General features: G+C 49.2%; 1 protein-coding gene across 1 annotated transcript; it reads right to left on the reverse strand.

The window, feature by feature from the left end:
- Positions 1–7174: 7174 nt before the first annotated feature.
- On the reverse strand, positions 7175–9337 carry GSC (goosecoid homeobox). Its single transcript, XM_019744354.3, has 3 exons — positions 8832–9337; positions 8158–8417; positions 7175–7833 (listed from the first exon to the last, which is right to left on the reverse strand). Exons 1-3 carry the CDS (start codon positions 9184–9186, stop codon positions 7678–7680), a joined length of 771 nt encoding a protein of 256 aa, XP_019599913.1. The 5' UTR covers positions 9187–9337; the 3' UTR covers positions 7175–7677.
- Between the last annotated feature and the right edge of the window lie 12151 nt (positions 9338–21488).

Genomic DNA, 21488 nt, shown 5'->3' on the forward strand with positions numbered 1-21488 from the left:
AATAAAACTTTATTGACAAAACAGGCAGTGGACCAGATTGGCCCACCGGCTATAGTCTGCCCATCCCTGCTCTGGAGGCTTACTTGAGATGACATTTAATCCCCTCGTCACACAGACCTTAGACCACATTGTAAAACAACCCAAATAATCCGCAATCCCCTCTATCACCTCAGCAGACTTGGTTTTCACCTTAGTGCTTAACACTGTCTGAAATTACAGCCTGTCTCTTTGGTGACTGGTTGTCTCCTGCAACAGAACATAAAACTCCAGGCGGGCAGAGGCTGTACCCCCAGCACCTAGAACAGTACCTTTTAATATTTGTGAACTGAATGGAGGCCATTATTATTGTTGAAAGTCTTCAATACATAGTTTGTTTATATGCTTCTGATTATTTTTAATGTGTTGATATATTTACTGTGATAAATCATTTACGTAAACCCCATGTAATTGTCACGAGTGGCAGGAAATTATAATCCATGTTGGAAATGAGGAAACAGCTCAAAGGTGCCACTGTCGGCTGGTGACCTGGCAGACATTCGAACCCAGACCTCCTGGCTGGTCGTTATTAAGGGAGGTGGTGTGGCAGTGTAGAAAGAGCACTGGACTTGGAGTCTAAGATTTAACCATACTTAAATGGACATATCCTTTCACCTTCTGCACAATGGCAACAATAATAGCAACTTCACAGGGGCATGGACAGGATTAAATAAAATACAGAAGATACAGCACTCAGAACAGTACCTGACACAGGACAAAAGCTGTAGTCCCTATTGTTATGAAACAAGGTGACAGTAACCACCTCCACCCTGCCTCATAAGGCTTAGAAGGGCTTAGAGGACATGCCCAGGAAAATGATGATGAAACTGTCAATCCCCAAAAAACATAGTTTGTTTGTTGTTGTTTTTTACAACACCATCCAGGCAATGCAGAAAATATTTCCCCTCTTTTCAAAAAAGAAAACTATACACGAACATCTGCCATAAAGACAGAAATAAATGAAAGACCTACACTCTTTCCAGAGCTTTAACTGCAGTCAAGAAAAGGGTTAAGTTTTCTTCCACTCACATTTGTGTAACAGTCCAGTTACCACAAAGGCCAAAATCGAAACAAAACCAAGAGGGTTTCATCAAGCGAAGGACAAGGGGACCAAGTCTCTGTTTCGGCCCCTGCACGTCTGGAGTGTTCTCGCAGCAAAACCAGCCGCGAAACAAAAACAACCCTAAAACAGAGAACGGGCCACCACGCTCCTGGCGTCCTTCACCAGAGGTGAGGGGACAACCTCTCGAAAGGCTCTGAGTGTAGCAGAAATTGTGCACGCTGGGGTTACGTTTAGGACACGAGGGGGACATCAACACACACGCACAACTTTCCATCGCTGCCTACTTCAGTAGAAAGTGATTCGCTTGGTTCCAGATTTAAATATTTATTCCTCAAACACAAAACCACGTCTAACACACGCATCCCCCGTGATGTCCCAGCCATCTGGCCTTCGTAGGAACATCTTCAGATGAAACGACCAGCTGGGATTCCGACTTCACAGAGTTGAGTCTTCCTCGCAGAGGGGGACTTTCCAAATGCTTTGCCTCCCTGGTTCTTGGAGCAGGGCAGTTTGATTTTTCTGGTCCCAGAGTTAGCACTTTGAGCATTTACAAAGGAGGATTAGCCATACTCCATCTGGAAAGAAACATCCCTTGGCCTTGCCGGGTGATGTCAATAATTGGTTTGGGACACGATTAAAGTGGGCAATGTCACCATGAAGCTGGCTGGCCAAACACTGACCAGGGTGATTCAGACCACGCTGGCCCCCAGGTGTCTTTGCAGTGAGCCCCTACCTGGCTGAGGTACCCCCGCCCTCCCACCCCAACCCTGCAGGAGGAATGCCCTTGCCAGCATGTCGATCTGCCATGTGGCCCTGCGGTGGGGTGGGACCCCTGTCACTGTGCTGTGTGCAACCTGTTTGGGACACAGCACCTGTGTGTGACACATCATGTTTCTCACCACAGGCTGCTGGAAACACTGGTCTTTTCTCTGAAACATTCTGATGTTTAAGATATTTCTGTCCCACCCCACCCTTCCCCCAAAGAAGTTTTAACAAGTTACCATGTGTGAACTCTGAGTGTTGGGTCACTGCAACAGTGGGGGGTGAGAGGGATGATATTCATGCTGCAAACGCACACCCCTTCTCAGTTCAGCAAGGAGCATTTGCCTCCTTAACCTGCAGTGGCCTCTCCCGGGGGCAGCCTCGCCCATAACACACACAACACAGTTGAAGCATTTCATGGGCTAGGCATGATCCAACTAGTAAATCAGTGAGGAAAGGATATGGACACTTTTAAGCTCGGTCCATCTCGGCTACAATGATCTCACTAATTACAGCTTCCATAAATCAGCTCAGGTTAAGGGAAGGGGTACCCACACTTGGGGAAATGCAATTCAATGGACTAAATAAACCCAGCCGCTTGATTTGGTCAGCAGACTCGGGAAGACTGCAAAATTAGGAAAACAGAAGGTATAAGTGGAACGAACTCCTAAGGAAAGGAGGGGGGTTGGGAGAGGAATTCTTAAGATGTACTGATGCTTCCCAGGGCGAGACATGTGAGAACAAACGAGGGCTGCTGGAATCCAAAAATTACAGGCCCACTTGAAAAACCGCAATACCATAATTCATCCTGTTTGGTCCGTGGGCTATTTGGACTGCAAAGACAATGGCTTCTTATTTTTTCCAGATTTAACACCAAGCCATGACAAGCAGAGGTCCCCCATATTGTCACACGGCTCTATGACAGGCCTCCGAGAGGCTCATGTTCCCCCAACAAGTAGCCCCAACTGTCAAAAACCCAGCCGGATCCATTTCTTCCAGAACTTTCAAGGAGCTCTGCACTGGCTGCTGCATTTTGTTTTTGTTTTACTTTGAAGAAAAAAAAAGAAAAGAAAGAAAAGAAAAGAAAAGAAAAAAGAAAAGAAAAGAAAAGAGAAAAGAAAAGAAAAGAAAAGAAAAGAAAAGAAAAGAAAAGAAAAGAAAAGAAAAGAAAAGAAAAGAAAAGAAAAGAAAACTGCAAGGTCATTTCACAAAACTTGGAAATTGAATTGGAATCCACTCCCAATTCTCTCCTCCTTCACTCTAAATCTTCTTGTCCTAAACCTCTCAGGGAGAATGCAACCTATTATACCTTATCAGATGCTTCCTTGTCTTAAATCCAGGGCAATCACATTTAATTTTGTTAGAGCTTATGTCCTGTGGTCATGCATAAACTCCTAAACCAACAACAATTAAAAACACGGTACATTCTTTAATTCCTTATTTCAATCTACTTATGCAGGGCATTACCCAGCCGATTTGAGGGTGTCTTTCAAAGCACACAATAATCAATGTGTCAGACACTCTGCTGGGTTCTTTATTATCTCTAATCCTCTCTGCCCAAGTCCATTTCGCAGGTGAGGAAGGAACCGGACAGACAGAGAGAGGTTAAGGAACCTTTCCCAGGTCACTGGGCGAACACATGGTCCCATCTGGACGGAGGCTTAAACCAGTGTGGCAGCTGTCCATTTGCCACATCATGTTACTCGGACCTCCTCAGGCTGAAATTCCAGCTTCTTAAAGGTGTGCAATGAACAAAGTGAATTTGGGGGACCTGAGATAGGGACCTAAAGATCTTTAGGTAGGGGTGGGGGGACCTTGGTGCCTAAACTATTCTACTTGAGTCACTTAAAACCTCATCCAGTTCAGATAATGAGCTCCCTGTCACCTCTACCTCCTGGCCCCCTTACCCCACACGCAAGGGAAAGAGGAATCTGCCAGCTTCACTCTCACACATAGCCATTAAAATGACATCCGTCACACAGGCTTAGAACATTAGCTCAAAGTTCAAAAGCTGGTGAAAGGCGACTTGATTGAAGAACTGTCATTGAGATATACTCTCCATGGGTGCGGTTTGTAAAGCAATTGTTTTCAAGCCCTTTGCCCTCCCACCCAGGCCCAGCCCACTGCTAAGAATAGAGAGAACACACCCTCCGCTCAGTGGAGCATATTTAGAATCCGAGAACCCCCGTTTCTTCCCCCACACACTCCACTTCTCCTTACTTGTCAGCTCCCTGCTGCCAGGGCCCTCCTTGGCCCAGATGACCTGGAACACCTGGAAGCCATTACCCCATCCATACCTTGCAACCACTCCAACAGGTATGTGGGAAGAGTCTGCTCAGGTCTGGGGGTTCAGAGCCTGCTCTGCCATTTACTATTGTCCCAGGCAAAGAATTTAGTCGGAGCCTCCATTTTCCATCTGCATAATGGCCACGGTTCCCACCTCCTGAGGGCCTGAGATGTGTATGGAAGGACTCTGCAGTGGAAAGTGCTAGACTAATAATGTAAGGGGTTAGAATTGCTACTTTTCTTTGCCAGTCTGTCTGGCACTTTGCAGCAGATTAATTCCTGTGTCCCCAGGGGCAACCGCAGTCATTTGCTGTTGAACTTTCATACACAGCTAGTATCACCACCAAAAAGAACAGTCTGGGTTCTGTGAGGCAGCCTGATCTACAGAAATCACAAGAGCTTTGTCCCTTTGTGCCTCAGTTTGCTCAACTGTGAAATGGGGAGAACACCTTTCAGTTTCAGGGGAGGTGTTGTACAGACTGGAAATCACTCAGGCAGTGACCTGACTTATGCCTTGCCCATTTGAATATGTATGCACACCACTTTCCAACACCATGATCCAAATTCCCACCGAAGACAATTACAAGGCCCAAAGATAACACTTGAAGATCAAGTACCTTCTGCTCTGTGACGCCAATGCCAGGCTAAGACAATGGTTTGAGCCCTACAGCTGACTGGGGAATGCAGAAGGAAGATGGGCGGACTATAATTAGACAGACCATCCTGACATTTCCCTCTTCATGCCAGATGTTTATTATGTTTATTTCCTGTGAGCTGGGCCGATCACTTCACAGGGGCCTCCAGCGTGGAGACGTGGACAGGGAAAAAGCTTTGGCTCGCCACCTCTGGCCTGCCTGGGGCCAAGCAGGGAGCAGCTCTCCAGTTCTGCATACCCTCTCATCTTGGCTTTTCACCAGGTGCTCTTGGGGAAAGTGTCTTAGAACCACTCCTCCCTCAAGCCTCCTCTCCGTCATTCGCTGTGGACCCCTCTCCAGACTAGACAAATGCAGATTTAAAAAAAAAAATAGGTTTAAAAAAATCTAGATAAATTGATTTTCCCTTATATAGGGAGTCCGAGAACAAGTTATGAATTAAGAGACACAAAGGAATTAATAGAGTTCTGGAGACGTCAAGTCTGTCAGGGTGGAATGATGCTGCCCACCTCCTTCTTACGTTAGAATGTGCCAGACTAACGGAGTACTGAAGGAGGGTTGGAAGCCACGGCTCATTCTGGACTCCCATGCAGGCTCACCCCTCTCCAGTGAGACAGGGGACAGCATCCAGGAACAGTGACCAGGGAGCAGAAGTGCACGGCAGGCAAGAGTCTCACCCTGGAAGTGCGATTTCTAAGGAGGAGGCATAAAATCCATTGCAAGATTCATTTGAAATTAATGTATCGGCCTCTTTGAGTAGGTCTCACCAGAACTGGTATTACTGGAAACATTTCCAATTATGGTAAAAGACTTATTTGGACAAAGATGGTGTGCCCCCTTTACTTCTTCCAAGCTACATGTTGGTTAAAGTATTCCACCTTTCTGAACTTGACCTTCCTCATTTATAAAATGGTGAAAACATTCCCCATTTCCAAGTTCTTGAAAAGTAAAATGAGATCATGTACACAAATCTTGACGTGCTGGGTCTGACACAAAATAAATCATAACATTTAAAAGAAAATAAGTAGCCACAGTGAAGGATTCCCCCTATGCCAGTCACCACTCTGCATGAGTTGGCGTCGTTAATATACACGACAACCCTGAGAAGCAGAAACTATTACTGTGCCCATTTTACAGTCATAGAAAGCGAGGGACAAAAGGGGTTAAGTAATTTGCCCAAGGTCACAAATGATGGGGTCTCCATGTGAAGAGGCCATCTTGCCCCTCTAGGCAGACCTGCCCTCCAAACTGAGCCCCTCTTTTCGTTCAGGAATACTCCTTATTAAAAAGGCATGACTGGGAATCACTTCATATTTCACGTGTCACTTCACCTGCTCCAGGAGTACCTTTTAAATGTACAAGAAGCTGTGAAAAAAAACACTGCTTCTTGTAAAAATCTGTTACCTTGCAAGTGCTCTGTTCCACAGCCAGGACGCACAGCCTGCCCCTGGGGAGCCCTTACAACAAATGCAGGCAGCAGCACTGGAGGAAGCACAAGCTCACCTACTCCCAGGCAGCAGATACAGTGTGCTTAGCCGGGCAGTTCTGAGCCTTAGCTTCCTGGTCTATAAAATGGATTTAATGCAAAACCGATGAAGTTTAACACAGTGGAAGCCATTCCTGCTGGTCCTTGGCCTCCACCCCACGCCCCGATGGTCCTGGGAACCACGCAGAAGGCATGCTCTTGCTGCGTCCCTGTCTCAAAGGCTTAACAGGTACCCGGAAGCTTCTTTGGACTTTTCCGGGTACCCCCGGCCGAGTGCACTGAGCGCTCCCGCCACTCCTCTGGCCAGAGCTAGTGCAGAGGGGAGATAGCTTGAGGGACAAAGCGGGAGGCATGGGCACTCCCACCTCGCAGTGGCTCCTCTGCCAGCTCGCTCTTAGACCTGGTTGGCCAACACATCACTGGGGCCAAAATACCTGGGGAGAAGCATGATGGACCCAGCACCGGTGGGGTCTCCAATGGGTCCTGGGGCTCGCAGCTCATAGCCACCCCGCAGGAGGGAGACATGCCCATCAGGGTTGTGGATTGGAAACACTAGCCCTGGAGAAGGAGGCAGTGGAGCGACCATGAAACATCCAGGGAAGCCTCCGGAGAGAGGGCAAGTTTACTGCCTAATTTCACCCAAGCACCCTTCGCCTTCGGTCTGGGGATTTCGCAAGAGCAGGGCCTCGTGAGCCGTCTGAGCAGCTGGGAGGGTAGCTCCCAGTTTCCCCTAGCTCCCGAGTAGATCCTGCTTTCCGGCTAAGGCGGCGACAAGGAGGGAGTCCTGGCTCTACCCGCGGCCTGGGGGAACTGGAACCCCGGGCTGTCCCTCTCCTGGAAATGTTACACCCTTCTCCTTCTCCCGCCCCCCCACCCCGCCCCAAAAGACCTCGGCAATGTCACTCTCCACCCCTTCCTGGAGACCTAGAGACGAAGTGTACTTTTTAACCAGGACACCCGTCCTGTGACTGATTCGTACCCAGTTTCTTTCTTTCTTTTTTTGGACAAGTCAGAGCTGCCCAATTTTTCTTCGGAAGCTACAGACTAATAGATTTATTTTCCGGGCCATTGATGGTGGTGGTGGCGGAAGGGTACGAAATACGGAATGTGGCCCGTCTATATTGCCATCACTTTATTGTATTGTCACCGTTAACTTAACTATAAATACTACGGTGGGGAGCGAGGCACCGGCGGCCTCTGGCCGCGGGGCTCAGAGGCCCCGCGCGGCCCCGACCCCAGGCGCCGGCCCTCCGGGCTCTGTACACTATTTACAGCTCCTCGTTCCTCTTTCTCGACCCCCTCCCGCAAGGCAGCGCGTGTGCAAGAAAGTAGCATCGTCTGTCTGTGCAAGTCCTTCGAGTTAGGCAAGTGCCACGGCCGGCCCGCGGCCGTCAGCTGTCTGAGTCCAAATCGCTTTTACCTTCCTCTTCCCTCTTCTCCGGCGACGCCTTCGACGACGGCTTGTTCCACTTCTCGGCGTTTTCCGACTCTTCAGACGAGGACCGCTTCTGCCGCCTCCATTTGGCCCGGCGGTTTTTAAACCAGACCTGTTGCACAAGGGAGGACAAAACAACAGTTTGGATCAAAGGCGCGTTCCCCAATGCCTGCGCACCCCCGGGCTTGGTGTGGCAGCCCCGCAAACTCTGGGCGGAATCCGGATCTAGATACCCCGCGAGCGCGCGCGAGCGCCAACAAAAAGAGAGGAGACTTGCTCCCGCTTCCGCATTTTCATCCAACTTCCTGGGCCTAAAGCGCCCTCCAGCAGCCTCCGGGCCGCCACTGGGGTGTTTTTCAAGTGCAGGGAGATTGAAGGAGGACTGGGCAAACCCAGGCAGGGCCTGTAGGCGCACCGGGCAGGGCCCCGCGCCTACCTCCACTTTCTCCTCGCGGAGATGCACCTTCCGGGCCAGCTGCTCTCGTGTACCCACGTCTGGGTACTTGGTCTCCTGGAAGAGGTTCTCCAGCGCTTCCAGCTGCTCGTCGGTGAAGATGGTGCGGTGCCGCCGCTTCCGCCGGCAGTGCAGCTGGTTGAGGAGCTGCAGCTCGGTGCGCGACAGCGTGCCCACGTTCATGTAGGGCAGCATCTGGTGCGGTACCGGGGACACCAGCACCGAGCCGGGGCCCTCATAGCCTGCGACAGAGTAGAGCGCACGGTCAGCCGCTCCCCTTGCCACCGCGCACACGCCCGCCCGCAACCACTCCAACTTTAAAATCGTCTACAAGGGTGTGCTAGGAATTGTGCGCGGAAATCGAGGGTGCAGGGAAATGAAGGAGCGTGTCAGATAGTCCAACAGTTAAAGAATCTCTATGCCCGTCTCCCTACGCAGGCACTGAGTTACATTTTCCGCTAACTCGCATAACGTTTGCAGCAAATGTGCTAACCCCAGCGCCCGACCGGCAAAAAATAAGGGGGGTGGGGGTGGGATGCAGTTTGCAAGAGGAGAAAACTTTGTGCAAAGTGAAAAAGCAAGCGCCACCACCCGCCGACGCCCCAGGAGCTTGCGACCGCGGCAGGCGGCGAAGGCCAGCGCGAGCGCGACCCTACCTGGGGCAGTCGGGACGCAGGAGCACTGCTGGGCGCCCAGCGGCGGCACGGCCCCGCAGCAGGCCGGGCCCACGGGCGCCGCCTGCACGTGCAGCTGCCCGTAGAAGTAGTTGTTGTAGCCGAGTCGGGAGCTACCCACCGCGGCCGAGAGGCCTGCGCCGCCGGGGGCCACGGGGCGCGGGTAGAAGGCCCCATAGTCCGAGGAGGCGCCGCCGCCGGCGCCGTAGAGCGAGTCCCCGTGCAAGGCCGGGAAGACGACCGGAGCCGCGGCGCTGGGAGCCACCGGCAGCACCGAGTCCTTGCAGCGCGGCCGGGCGGCCAGGATGTTGTCGATGCTGAACATGCTGGCGGGCATCCCCGATCCCCGCGCCGGGATGGTGGGCAGCGGGGACGCGCCGAGGAAAGAGCCTCAAAATGGGGGGGTCCACTCTCCTGAGCCGGACCAAACCGAAAGAGAGCGCCGGCGAGCGCGCGGCCCTGCACCCCTCCCCGCCCCCTGCGTCCGCTCTCCCTCCTCCCACCCTCCCCTCGCCGCGGCGTTCGCTGAACTCAACCCGCGGGTAGGATGGAGTTTAGCCCAGCTGAACCTCTTGTTGGTTTTATACTGAGTCGACGTCATCCTGGATTTAGTTCCTGGTAATATGCAGATGACAAACAGAACCAGATTTGGCCCTTTCTGTTCCTTTGGGTGGTGGGGCTTTTGGAAGGGGGAAGGGGGAGAGGTGCCAAGGGGAGGGGGTTACGGGGCCTGAAAAGAGATTGTGGATTGAGAATTAATGAAATTAACCTAATCTTTTCCATTCAGCCTCCCCGCCGCGGGCCGGGGGAGCTGGGAGGGCGTCCTAATTGCCCCGGTTAATCTCATTAATTCCATTGTGCGGCCGCAGTTAACAACTCCCTCCTCCCGACCTCTCCGCCCCCACCCTTTTCCCTCAGATTCGGTCCTATTATTGGGTGCGATTTCCTCTGCGCGAAGCTCAGATTCATTGTGGCCGATTTTATTTTGGGGTTACTTTTCTGTTTTCTCCTTTCCGAATTTGTTTTGTTTTAGAAAATGTGAGGGGCTGCATCCTACCTCAAGCAGGATTGAAAATCCCGCTCTTCTTCCGGGCCCCAATGCACCCACCGCCTAATTTCACCTCTATTTTCTTTTATCTTGAGATTCTCTCCCTAACGGCGTTGGTTAACCCCCTCCAACCCTTTTGTTTTGCAAAGGCCAACATTTGTAAAGGTAAAAACCGATGGAAGTGGTGCATCGTATTTCTTTAAAATATGCATAGTTTTGCAGTCACTTTGGGTCCGAAAACTATTATAGCAGTCGCCTTACACAGCGGAAACCAAATTCAGCCACTATTTAAAACTGGCCACCAAAAGTAGCACTGAAGCGATGCTTCCAGCCGCTTCCTGCGTGGATGTCGGTAGGTTTTGTGTGTTTTTTTCTTTTCTTTAATTATTATTTTTGGAAATGGGGTATCTCCTCCCCCAAACTATTTGTTTCAATCAAAAAAAAAAAAAAAATGTGGCTTTAGGGATTTCCTACCACCCTCCCCAACAATTGATCGCATTTTTCCCTTCCGACTTGCCGGGTCCCTAACAGGGACAAGCCCTTAGCTGTCCTTCATCCGCAGGCCCGGCCTGGGCTCCCCCGGCACCGGCGGCCTGGCCGAAGCCCGGCTCTGCTCGCGGCAAAAAGCCGCCTTGATTTGCAGGATCCTCGGCGCGGCCCTCCCGCCCGCGGGAGCCTCTGGAGACGCATCCAGCGCAGGCGACCGAGCGCCCTGCGAGAAGGTAGGCGACGTTGCGCGCGGAACGAAAACTGGCCCCGAGGTCCTACGGATCCGCCGCAAGCCCCAGTCCTGCAGCGCGGTCTTTTCTCGGTCCTTCGTGCAGGTAACTCTAGCCACTTCAGGGGAAGGAGAAGTGCCGGGCCCAGGCGAGACCTCCGAGTGCCGAGAGGTGGGGAGCACTTCGGAATAAGGTCCGCCTTTCACACACTGTTTTTCGCTGTTTTTCTCCCTAGTTAACTAACAGCCGTCCCCGCAGGGTTGTCTGAAGTCGCCGCACTAAAGCTAAGTATGTGGGCTGCCTCCTCCCCGATGCTGGGGCAAAGGGGAAAGGGCACTTGTCAACTGTTGTTCCCGGATCAGAGGAGCGCTTGCGCGGAGGTTTGGTCCTACCCGGGCGCAGAAATCCTGCGGCGCTAGGAGTGGCGGGGAGAAGCTCGGCGGTGGCGCTTCTCCTGCTAGGCCTCCCGGCTTGGACCTCGGCGCCCTCACGCCCAAACGCCCACCCGCTAGTGGCCCAAGAGCCTTGCTTCTTTGAGTGCTGAGCAAACTAGAAAGTGGTTGTAGGTGGAGGTTAGAGCAGGACAGGACAATTTAGCGAGGCGATGGATTTCTTTTTTTTAAACAAGAAAAACCGCTCCCAGAGGAAGGAGTGTGATCCTCCCCTTCAGAGAGGTCAGGTCTAGGGAAAGAAGTGTAGCGCCTTCCCTCTCCTACCAACTAGGGATAGAGGCATTTCCCTACCCCCGGTTCTCAGGGACTTAAAAATCACGTTTCCGGGCACACACATGCCTCCCAATCTTTCCCGGATTTAATTCCACAGGGCAATTGGTGGAAGACAATTAGAGGCTACAACTTCATCAGGAACTCTGGCTGCATTTGTGTTTGTGGCTGGGCGCGCGCGGCGGTGGCGCGTGAATGGCTCTTTTGAGACCTTTCCTGAGCCTGGCAGAGGCAGAAGCGCCACGGGAAACCGGAGCAGAGTTCTTGTCGGTTTCTGCAAAGATGCTCAGACCAGCGCGCAGCGGAGACTTCACCGCAGATCCAAAGGAGCGCCTCGGAGTTTTAAAATCAGGCAACCTTCCTCACTCACGCCACTCTGCCTCTTTCCACTTGGTAGATTTTAAAAAAGAGATTTAGCAAGCCCCTAGACTTCTCCCCGTGTTTTCCTGTAGCCCTCCCACTGAACCACCGACTCCTGGAAGGAGGAGCACGGTACGTCGAGTCAGAGTTCTAGACCAAACTTTGCCATTTTGCAAATCATCCCTCCTCTTTAGGCCTTAGTTGATTGAATCAATGCCAACGTTCATTGAGTCCCTTACAACCCTAACATTTAATGAGGCTTCGTTAATTGTCACCAGTTCGCCAAGGAGAGTGTGGGTGGACTTAGGGGCATTTTTCAGCTCTTTCATTAGGACAAAGGAGTGTGCTGTCCCCAACCCCACCCGAGGGCAGGGTCTGGGTATCAGTTGGACCCAAGATAAGGAAAAGTGATTGGAAAGTTCTGTTCTCCTGCAGAGGGGACTTTCCGGGAAGAGGTCACAGGAACCTCAAGACCACCGTACTCCAATTATTCAACCAGCTCTCTGGGAGCTCACCCCCGGCGCGGTAGGGCCTCCCCCTCCATTTTGCCCTTCAATCTGCTGGAGCTCCACTGTGTCCGCGGGGAGGCAGGAGCCAGGAAGGCAAGTCAGGGGCGCCACCACCTCTTCCTCTGGCCGAAACCCACAAGTGTCCGCAATGCGCTAAACAAACAATCAGCGGCCTCGCGTCGCCCGGTGCAATTGGAATAACAAATGCGACGCACGTAAATTGCCCACCTCGTGTTGCTACGCGATTGTTTGTCTGCCCCGCATGCACCGCTCAGCATGGGAGGACCGCAATCGGCAGATGCGGCTAGTGAGCGCTTAGGTCGGAGATGCAGTAAACACGCCGCTGATTTTCCCTATTATCACCCAAACACGATTTCACACAAAGCAATCACCACGCAGAAGTCTATGAAAATGTGTTTGTTGAAGAGTCAGTCGCCTTGGTAATAGCCCTCATTTTTAAGATATTAAAGAATAGATCAGCGGATTCTGCATGCATAAGGTATATCCGCGGTTCCGCATCTATCTAGGCGCTTTTGCGCAGCAGTCATTGCTAAATTGATTCATAGAGCGTAGATTAAATTGCTTCTCTGATTTAAAGCAGAATGTCCAAATTTGGAGTGTGCGTCTGGATATCTCATCCCGCCCCAAGATACCTTCATCAGGGAGAAAACTGTCGCCCACTACACACACATACACACACACTCGCACCCATGGCTGTTAAAAATAAATGCATATGCGGCCCCAACTTCTTACGGTTTCAGGAACTTTCTTTTCTTAATTATTTCAGCCTCTTGCCCGGTCAGAGCAGAGTTCATAATCAGATGAGTTTAAGTAAGGTTTTTCGTGGCATGCAAAAAGTTGGCCTGCCCTTTTCGAAGGTACGGAGCCCCCTAGCAGGGCGAGTTAGCGGGTCAGAGGAATTAGGGACAATACACAGAGCCGGCTGCAGCCTCTGCACAGCGTCCAGACCGCGCACAGTTTTCACAGAGCAGATTGGCGTTATTGTTTGTATTTGGGCTTAACAAGAAATCCAGTGCCTCAAAGCTAGTGCTCAATACCCGATCCACGGTCCTGCTGCTTCCTCGAGGACACCTTCAGTAGCCTCGGGGTGTTTCCTGTGTGAGATTAGGTGGGTGGAGTAGAACACCCGGCACAAATGCCACCCCACTAAGGCGCAGCACGCACTAGGGCGCCCGCATTCAGCGGGACGTGGGGACAATTACTACGAGCTGAGTTTTGCTCAAAGTTTTGCAACATTCCAAATAAACACACTGAGCCCCTGAGAACGAAATAATCAAGGTGTTAGGAAAAGTCAGCATAACACGGGGGGGGGGGGGAAAGAAGAGGGTGTCGAAAAATGACGTGTTCCCGCAGCATCAGAAAAAAACAGCTCCGGGTTTCCAGGGTTGCAGGAATCGGCTTTCCGCTGAGCTATTTACAAAAGTTTGTTTCAAAGCGATTGCACCGTTGCTTTTGCAAATCACAGAATGCAAATGACGATAATTTGTTCTCAGTGGAACTTTCTCTTGAAATGATTAGCGAAGTCAGTCATTTGAAAATTAGAGCGAATGCACAGACGGTTCCGAAACCCCTCGCTAACCGATATCAGCTTCTAAAGTTTTCATTCATGTAAACCTCATTAATGAAGATCTTTTATTTAAACGTCAAGGGGATTTGAAATTTAGAGTAAATTATGAAGCTTGTATGTCTAGCCAAGTCATGGGTCAAATGCATTTGTGAAAAACTGCTAAAAGAGCATATGGTTTTGAATTTTTCTACAATGACTAGTGTTTAAATAAATTGCTTGTACTGCTTAACTTCATGTGTAATTTTGACAGAAATTGGCCTATAGCCTTTTGATATGTAAACATTTCAGCCTTTTATGCGGTATAAAAAAGACACTTGCTCTTTAGGATCAGCTCAGGCAGTCACCCTGTAATTCAGAAAGCTGGCACCTACCATTACATTCTTGCTAGATTTCAACTTTCAAGTGGCAGCCTCAGGGAGGAAAAAAGAAAGAAAGAAGTAAAGAAAGAAAGAGGATATTTCAAAAGCAGTGTCCATTTGGGATTAAAAGCTGCAAATAAGGTGAGAACGTGCCACTTACTATCTGAAAGAAATGGATAAACCATAGTTATTAAAGAACATTTTCTGTCATTTTTCTTTAAGCCAGCCAGTCTGAGGGGACACTTACGCAAGGCTGGGACTGACTGGTATGTCATTAAATGCTTGTCTTAGAGCCGAGCCAATCAGTCCAACATACAAAGTGGTGTTAAAAAATCTAGGTATCACTTCAGGATGTTACCAGCGAAATAGCTCTGTGTCACAGAACCCATTAAGGGGCAAAAATCACTCATTCTCGGAAGAGAGTCATCCTTGCATGGAATCACTGGACACAAATGGCATATCTGAGCCATGCACGGGGCTGTTGCTGGGAGATGCAAAGTCGGTGCAGGACACAGTTCAGACTGCTCTGAGCTGCTAGAGTTTCTAAAACAAGTATAAATCTGCATAAACCCATTTGCTGCTAATATATCCGCCTCCCATAAATAAGCATTGGAATGTGGATTGGACGGCAGGTCGCCCAGGAGGAAACAGAGCAAGTGCCCCTCAGGTTGCCTAGTGCTAGACGGGGGCCCACATGTGGAGTTGGTGAGCTAGGGCAGGGCAGGCACCGCCTGCCTTCCCCTCTGTTCTCCTGGTCCTGCCCGTATTTATGCTATATGTCAGCTTTGTTATATACAGACTTTCCGAGAGACATCGCCCCTTTTGTGAAGTTTCAGAGGAATTGGGGGTTGGGAGGAGGACGCTCATGAAGCAACAGAGACCCGTTTCTTTGTACACAGTTTAACCTTCCTAACAAACTGAGATCTCTTTATAAAAGCTGAGCCGGGCGAAATGTAATTAAGAAAAAAGACTCACAGAGAAAGACAGGAGGAGGTGTTTTATTTACATTTCTTATGCATTCCAACACATCATATTGTGGGCGGCAAACCGGAAAGAAAAGGACACATTTCATGACATAAAGAAGACACCAGGCTTTTTTCTTTCCCCCCTAAGCGTTCTACATTCCGGTCCAAACTTTCTGTCCATTTTGAAATGAATAAGGGTAATTTTTTTTCATTAGCTGTAATTTAAAAATTCTTGGAAAAACAATTGATTTGCTAGTAAAATAGTTCCAAAGCTTTTAGCTGCTTAACTTTCAGAAACTTACCCCAAAAATGTGTGTGTGACCAAAGTTAGCTAGACAAGATATATATGTTGGGTAAAAGAGGGACACTTAGTACTTAAAACATAATTTGGGAGGGTGAAGGTTTTCTTTTTTTGATTTTTTTAAAGAAAGAATATTATAAAATCAAACTGAAAATTACAGGAAAAGATACCCGTACTTGGGGGGCTGTTACATGTATACAATTTGGGGTGTAGAGAAGTTACACAGTGGAGATAGGTGCAATAGGCAACTTTATTAGTGTATTTGTCTTTGAAAGAGGATTTGATAAAAAGGTCCTTTGCTGGTAGGTCATCTTAAGATCTGGATGTAAAATGTATATGAGGGAGCATTGTCAATTCTTTTTAATCATCGAAGTGAGGAAACTCACAAGCACATCTCTAGATGTGTCTTGTCCTCTGAGTAGCTGCTGAGGGCGACTCCAGCTTGCTTCAACCTCACTATCGGGTTTTGAATAGTTTTCTGAACTCCGAGAAGGGCACTCACTTGGGCCCATTAATTCCTGACTGTCTTTTAAAGAAGCAGCCGATCTCCCTCAAAAATCAAGACTTTTGAAGCCTAAAGAGTCAAGCAGAGTAATAGGAAATGGGGAGGGGTGGGGGAAGCCACTGTCAGAGGTCACAGGTCATGCCCCCCCCCCCTTCATGCTACCATCAGAAGGATCTGACGCTGTGACTCAACTGTAGCTTGGCCTTGCTATGAGCACAAGAGGCTGAGTCCTTACCAGCCTGTCTGGAGAATTCAGGCCAGTTCTCTGCTTGTTCCTTATGGGAAAAAGGAGAATTCCCAGGAACAACCTCAACTTTCAGTTTGTTTGATTTGTGTTGGGAGCTTTCATTGGTTTTTCTTAGCCAGGAATACACACACTGTCCTACACACACACACACACACACACACACACACACACACACACACACTCTCTCCTTTCCCAACCTCTGACTCCTTTGTTTTGCACACTTGACCATTACTGGGCCAGTCAATCCCAATACCAGCTCCCTGGTCACCCCACTTCTGGAGTGTGTTTATGTTCTTGTTTTGGGTATCTACCCGCAGCAGCCAGGGACAAAAACTGAAGGATGCTTGAACCACGACGTGGATTTGGTTTCACTTAGCAGTAAAATTCTTTCTGCAGACCAGAAGGTCTTAGTTTTAAACTCACAAGAGTCCATCTCCTATGTCGTTGGGTTGTTTGTAATTTATGTATCATGGGGGAAAGTAGTCTGTTCGTAGTAATGATAGCGTGGGGAATTCAGTATATGAGCCAAACATAGGACAGTTGAACTGAAAAGAACCCCTCTTGTCTACATGATCCCGCGCAGGGTTTTTTTGTTTTGTTTTGTTTTTTTAAACAGGTCCCTAAAGAATATTTTATTCTCCTCTCATAAGGTTTGTAGATACAGTCATTTTCAGCTCTGCCTGGTAGGTCAACACACTATCTGCAAGTGAAATGGTGACGTCAAAACACATTCATGCCCAACTAATGACAATACTTTCTCTGAAACTCTAGAATTCTGGAGTTATTTGGACCTTAAAGTATCTCCAGTTGACTCTGAGACAGGAACATAAGTTTTTGATCATGCTGTCCACATTCTGATTTAAGCCTTGGCCATTCTTTTTATCCCCCCAAACCCTCAGAAAGTAGCTTTCCAAGTTAAACTCAACCAGGGTGATCAAATGAATGTTTGACTTGAAATAATTTTTAAAATAACTTGTTCACTGTTCGAGTCCTTCAGTGAAGTGGAGCAGAAGCAGAGCAAGTTGCTTTTCAAAGCTCTCCGGTTGGCAGAGGAATTCGGCACTTCCGATGAAAGATGGATATTGAATATGTGTGGCGAATGCACACCGCTCCATATTTCAGGGAAATTCTTTATTGAATACTTCTCGCTCACAAGCTGGAGTCACTGTGAAATCTCGCTTCTCGGATCTCTGTCGGGGCAGACCTCGTCTCCCAACCTAGTAACGAATTGCCTTTTTATGGGCTCATGTTCTAAATGAGAGCAAGCATCTGCATCCTAGGGCATAGAGCAGTCGAAACTTGTACTGAGGGCTAGAGTGACCATGTTCTAAATTAGTGCAAACTACTAGTCGGGTTGTTCTGGAAAATGGAGCAAATGGACCTCGCATAAAATCTTGACGCTCTGGCCCAAAAGAGAAAGAGAAGGAGAGGACCATATCTGTATGCACCTCTGGGAGGTGGGCCCTGTTACCGCTGAGGACACCAAAACCGGACAGGGGTCATTACCTGCTCAAAGTCTCCCTGCTGAGGCCTGGCATTGAACTCAGCTCTGTTTAGCTCCCAAAGCCACCCTCTGGCTGCCTTACTATGCCAACTCTTGTAAAACAAGTGAAATGCCCAGCTTCTCAGCCTAGCAAGCAAAACCTTTGTTCCCTGGCACCAAGTACCCTTCCTGCCCTCCCTTCCCCCATCGTCCCTCGGGACTGTCACCACCTGAAGGGACAGCTGTTGCTCTGTTCTGCTAAGTCTCTGTGCCTTTGCTGGCTCTGTTCCCTCCTCCTACATAGCTGTTCCCTGCCAGTTCTGTCTGTCCACATCTGGCTTCCCTGAGCTGTGTGGATGGAGGTAATTGGTGGGGTCTTCCTGGGCTCCAGAGCAAGTTCTCCTGGAGTCAGAGGTGTCCACCCTGGGACCACACGGGCTAAATCAGCATCAGTTCAGCTGCATATCTCCCACCAGCTGACCGCAGGCCTTGGCACAATGGGTATGCTAACTAACTCTTTGTTTAAGGAAAGAATACGTTTTCACCCTTGCCCTCCACATCCTTGCTTCTAGATCTCCCCAAATTCCAGGCCAAAGACCATTAGCAGGAGAGTGTTAATTAAACACAGTGGGTGCCCTCCTGAAATAAAGAACAGAGGAGCAGAGCGAGAAGGCAGTTCCCCAGAAGCTGGCTGGGGTCATGGCGCAGCTAGCATTGGCCTATAGGTAACAGCTGTGTCTCTTCAGCCACACCTGTGTACACAGGCAGGCTGACTGTCACCTTGGAACCTGAGGGCTGACACATCTAAATGACATGTCCCATAGTTACCTGAGTGGGTCCTGAACGAAAAAAGCATGAAGACTTCCGAGACCTGCCTGGGTTATGTCCCCATTGGAGCGTTCCTTTTCCCATCTGTGAAATGGGAGAGCAATCAGGAAACAAAACGCAAGTTTCCTCTTAGCTCAGACACCTGCCACTGTTTGACATTAATTTGAGCCTTGGCTGTGTGCAGGAAAGACACATCTGTGTTTCCCAGTGGTGAAGCCTGAGAGACAGAAAGCTCAGTCTCTAGCTCAAGGCTACGTGGGGTGTGGGAGCAGAGCTGCCTGGACACAACTGGCCTCCCATAATGCTTTCCTCTGGCCTTGGATAGTTTAAAAAGGCTGCCTCTTAGAGACTAAGCGGTTACATATGTTGGTGGTGGGTCCTCCTCCACCTTTAGGGGCCCTATTAAGATCATGGTTACCACTCCCTGCCCGTCCATGTTGACAAAGCAAGTCAAGGAGAGATCATTGCTTGGCCCAGCCAAAAGAATGATTGCAATGGGGGAATTCCATGCACTGGCAGTTCATCTCGTGAGAGAATAAGGCTGAGCGCTGGGGATCTCATTCCAGAGCTTCTGATTCCCACGGCGTCAGCCCAGGAGAGTAACCTGAGCTGCTTCCCCCGTGGGTGTTGTGGTGGCTAAGAGTCCAGACGTTGTCAGGTTGCCTTCCAGCTCTGGAGCTTATGAGCTGTGTGAGCTGGAACAAGCCCTGTAAACACTCTGAGGCTCAGTCTTCACTTCTGTAAAATGGGGATGGTAGCACCCCCTTCTCAGGGCAAGGAAGTAAAGGTGTGTAGTAGGCACTCATCAAGCAGCTGCTGTCGTTTTTTACAAGCGTCAGGTCCTTAGTACATTCAGGGATTTTGACCATTAAGGCCCCCAGCTCTCTCACATGGAGCAGTTTCAGGAAGTCAGTCATCGATGGACAGAGAAGCCTAAATATCTGGGGCTGTAGGTAGAAGCCTGGGCTTTGCCCCTACATAACAAAGGGCTAAATGCTATCCTGGCGGAATCCCCAAGGACAATGGTGCTTCACTTAGGAGTTGTAATTCTCCACTACATTTGATTCTCAGATGAAAGCAGTAGAGGGGCAATAGGGCGGGGACGGTACCTCAGACAGAGGAGCCCAGTGACTTCCTCCAGGTCTCAGAGCTGGGAGTCACGTCACCACATGGGCCTCCTGGAAGCCCCAGGGCTCCTGTCCAGGAGACCCCTCCTAGTGCAGCCTGGCCTTTTGAACCTTCAAACAACAAGCCACTCCAGCTTTCCTGGTAAAAATCAAGGTGGCTTCCAGCTGTGGTGAGTCTGAGAAGCTGACTCCGGAAAAGCCGTGCATCCCTCCCAAGGTGGGGGCTGTTCCTAGCCTATCTCTGTCTCCCAAGGAAACCAATGGGAAGGGGCCGGTTTTCAGGTCAGAGTTCAGTTGTAATCTCCCCACCACCGACAGAGCAACCCTGCCCAAGCATATATGATTCAGAAATGAACCTACTAAGGTTGAAGTGTAAGACCCCCTAAGTAAATCTACCCCAGAAATCCCCTCCACTCTTACTAGACACGAGGTTTTGTGGAAGGATATTCATGGCATTGAAACAACCTAAATGTTTACCAGTAAAGTACTCGTTAAATAAACCGGCGAACACTCATAATAGATAACCACGCAGCCTTTGAGGAAAATAAGGCAATCTTACATGCACTGATATGGAAAGATCTCCAAGATGGATTGCTGAGTGGCAAAGGCAAGGGTAGAACTCTAGCATAGTGTGTGTGTGTGTGTGTGTGTGTGTGTGTGTGTGTGTATTCACATATATATTGCACAGCACTATTTTCAATGGGGTCATGAAAAAAATGAGTTAATATTTGGAAGGCAGTTAGAACTATGCCTGGAACATAGTAAGTGCTATATCATGTCTGCGAGAGAAATCAACATGCAAGAGAAAAAGATCCGGAAGGTCCACCGCAGAATTAACAGTAGTGGGATTGGGGCTGATTAAGGGGGACTGGAGCCTTATCACTAATTTTTCATTTTTTGCACAAAGTCATGACCTTCGTGTTTCACTTGTGAAATTAAAGTTAAGTATGCATCCAAACCCAGTATCTCCAAAATACAAATCTAGTTTCCTCGTGTTCAGAGGCAACATTAGAAGGAAACAGCACCAAGGTCAAATAACTTGAGATAAGGGCCTGCCCACCCATCCCCATCCTCATTTCCTCAACTAACACCTCATCACAGGCAAACAGTATCCATGGAAATATGTCCGCCTTGCTAATGACTCGCTCCCCTGGGTTCCTGGACAGCAGCTGGAGGTGTGGGGAGGAAACAGGAGGAGGGCTGTCCCCAGTGGACCAATTGCAGGTTTTAAGTCTTAAGACTGGATTCAAGTCCCCAAACTTGCCCTTTGCATGTGTTAAGCCACTTCTCATCTCTGCAGTGAGGACCTCAGTCTCTGCCTTGCAGCCTTCTTCACCCTTGAGAATCAAGTGGGGTGTGTGTGTCAGTATATAATAAAGATATAATTATGATCACCTTTGTCCTTTGCCTGGCACACTATACGTGCTCAACAAGTGTTTATAAAACTGAGCTGAAAGTAGTCAATAAGCAATTAAAATAATAACGAAGTCCTTGCTATTAGAAAGCATGAAATTAATATTTTTTGATCTTTTGAATTCATATTCGCAGGGCACTCACTCAACAGGTATTTCTCATTTGCCTTCTGGGTGCCAGGAAGAAAACGATGAACATGAAAAAGTCCCTGACTTCATGGAGCTTATATTCAAAAGAGATTTCCAGCAATAAAGCGATGGCTAAGGAGGAAATAAAACAGGTCCTTTTAGCTGCCGGGTGCAGTGAACAGGGCCAGGAAATTATTGTCACCATTCAAAGTGCAGCCACAGATAGAGTGCATGTGTCATGTTATTGGGAGTCACAGAAACTCATAACTCCAGTGTTGATACCAAGTTTGATTGTTACATGTAGTATTCATATATCCTGCTAGGCCTGTTTTCTAAT

The sequence above is a fragment of the Rhinolophus sinicus genome, chromosome 3 (assembly GCF_057876585.1).
Source record: "Rhinolophus sinicus isolate RSI-liver-muscle chromosome 3, RSI-T2T, whole genome shotgun sequence".
Lineage (NCBI taxonomy): Eukaryota > Metazoa > Chordata > Mammalia > Chiroptera > Rhinolophidae > Rhinolophus > Rhinolophus sinicus.

Bases quoted from the DNA above. Each gene is read 5' to 3' on its own strand.
- GSC (XM_019744354.3), bottom strand. From the start codon at position 9,186: ATGCCCGCCAGCATGTTCAGCATCGACAACATCCTGGCCGCCCGGCCG. The intron at 8,418-8,831 runs GTAGGGTCGCGC...ACTCTGTCGCAG, and splicing joins CTGCGTCCCGACTGCCCCAG to GCTATGAGGGCCCCGGCTCG. The intron at 7,834-8,157 runs GTAGGCGCGGGG...CTTGTGCAACAG, and splicing joins TCCGCGAGGAGAAAGTGGAG to GTCTGGTTTAAAAACCGCCG.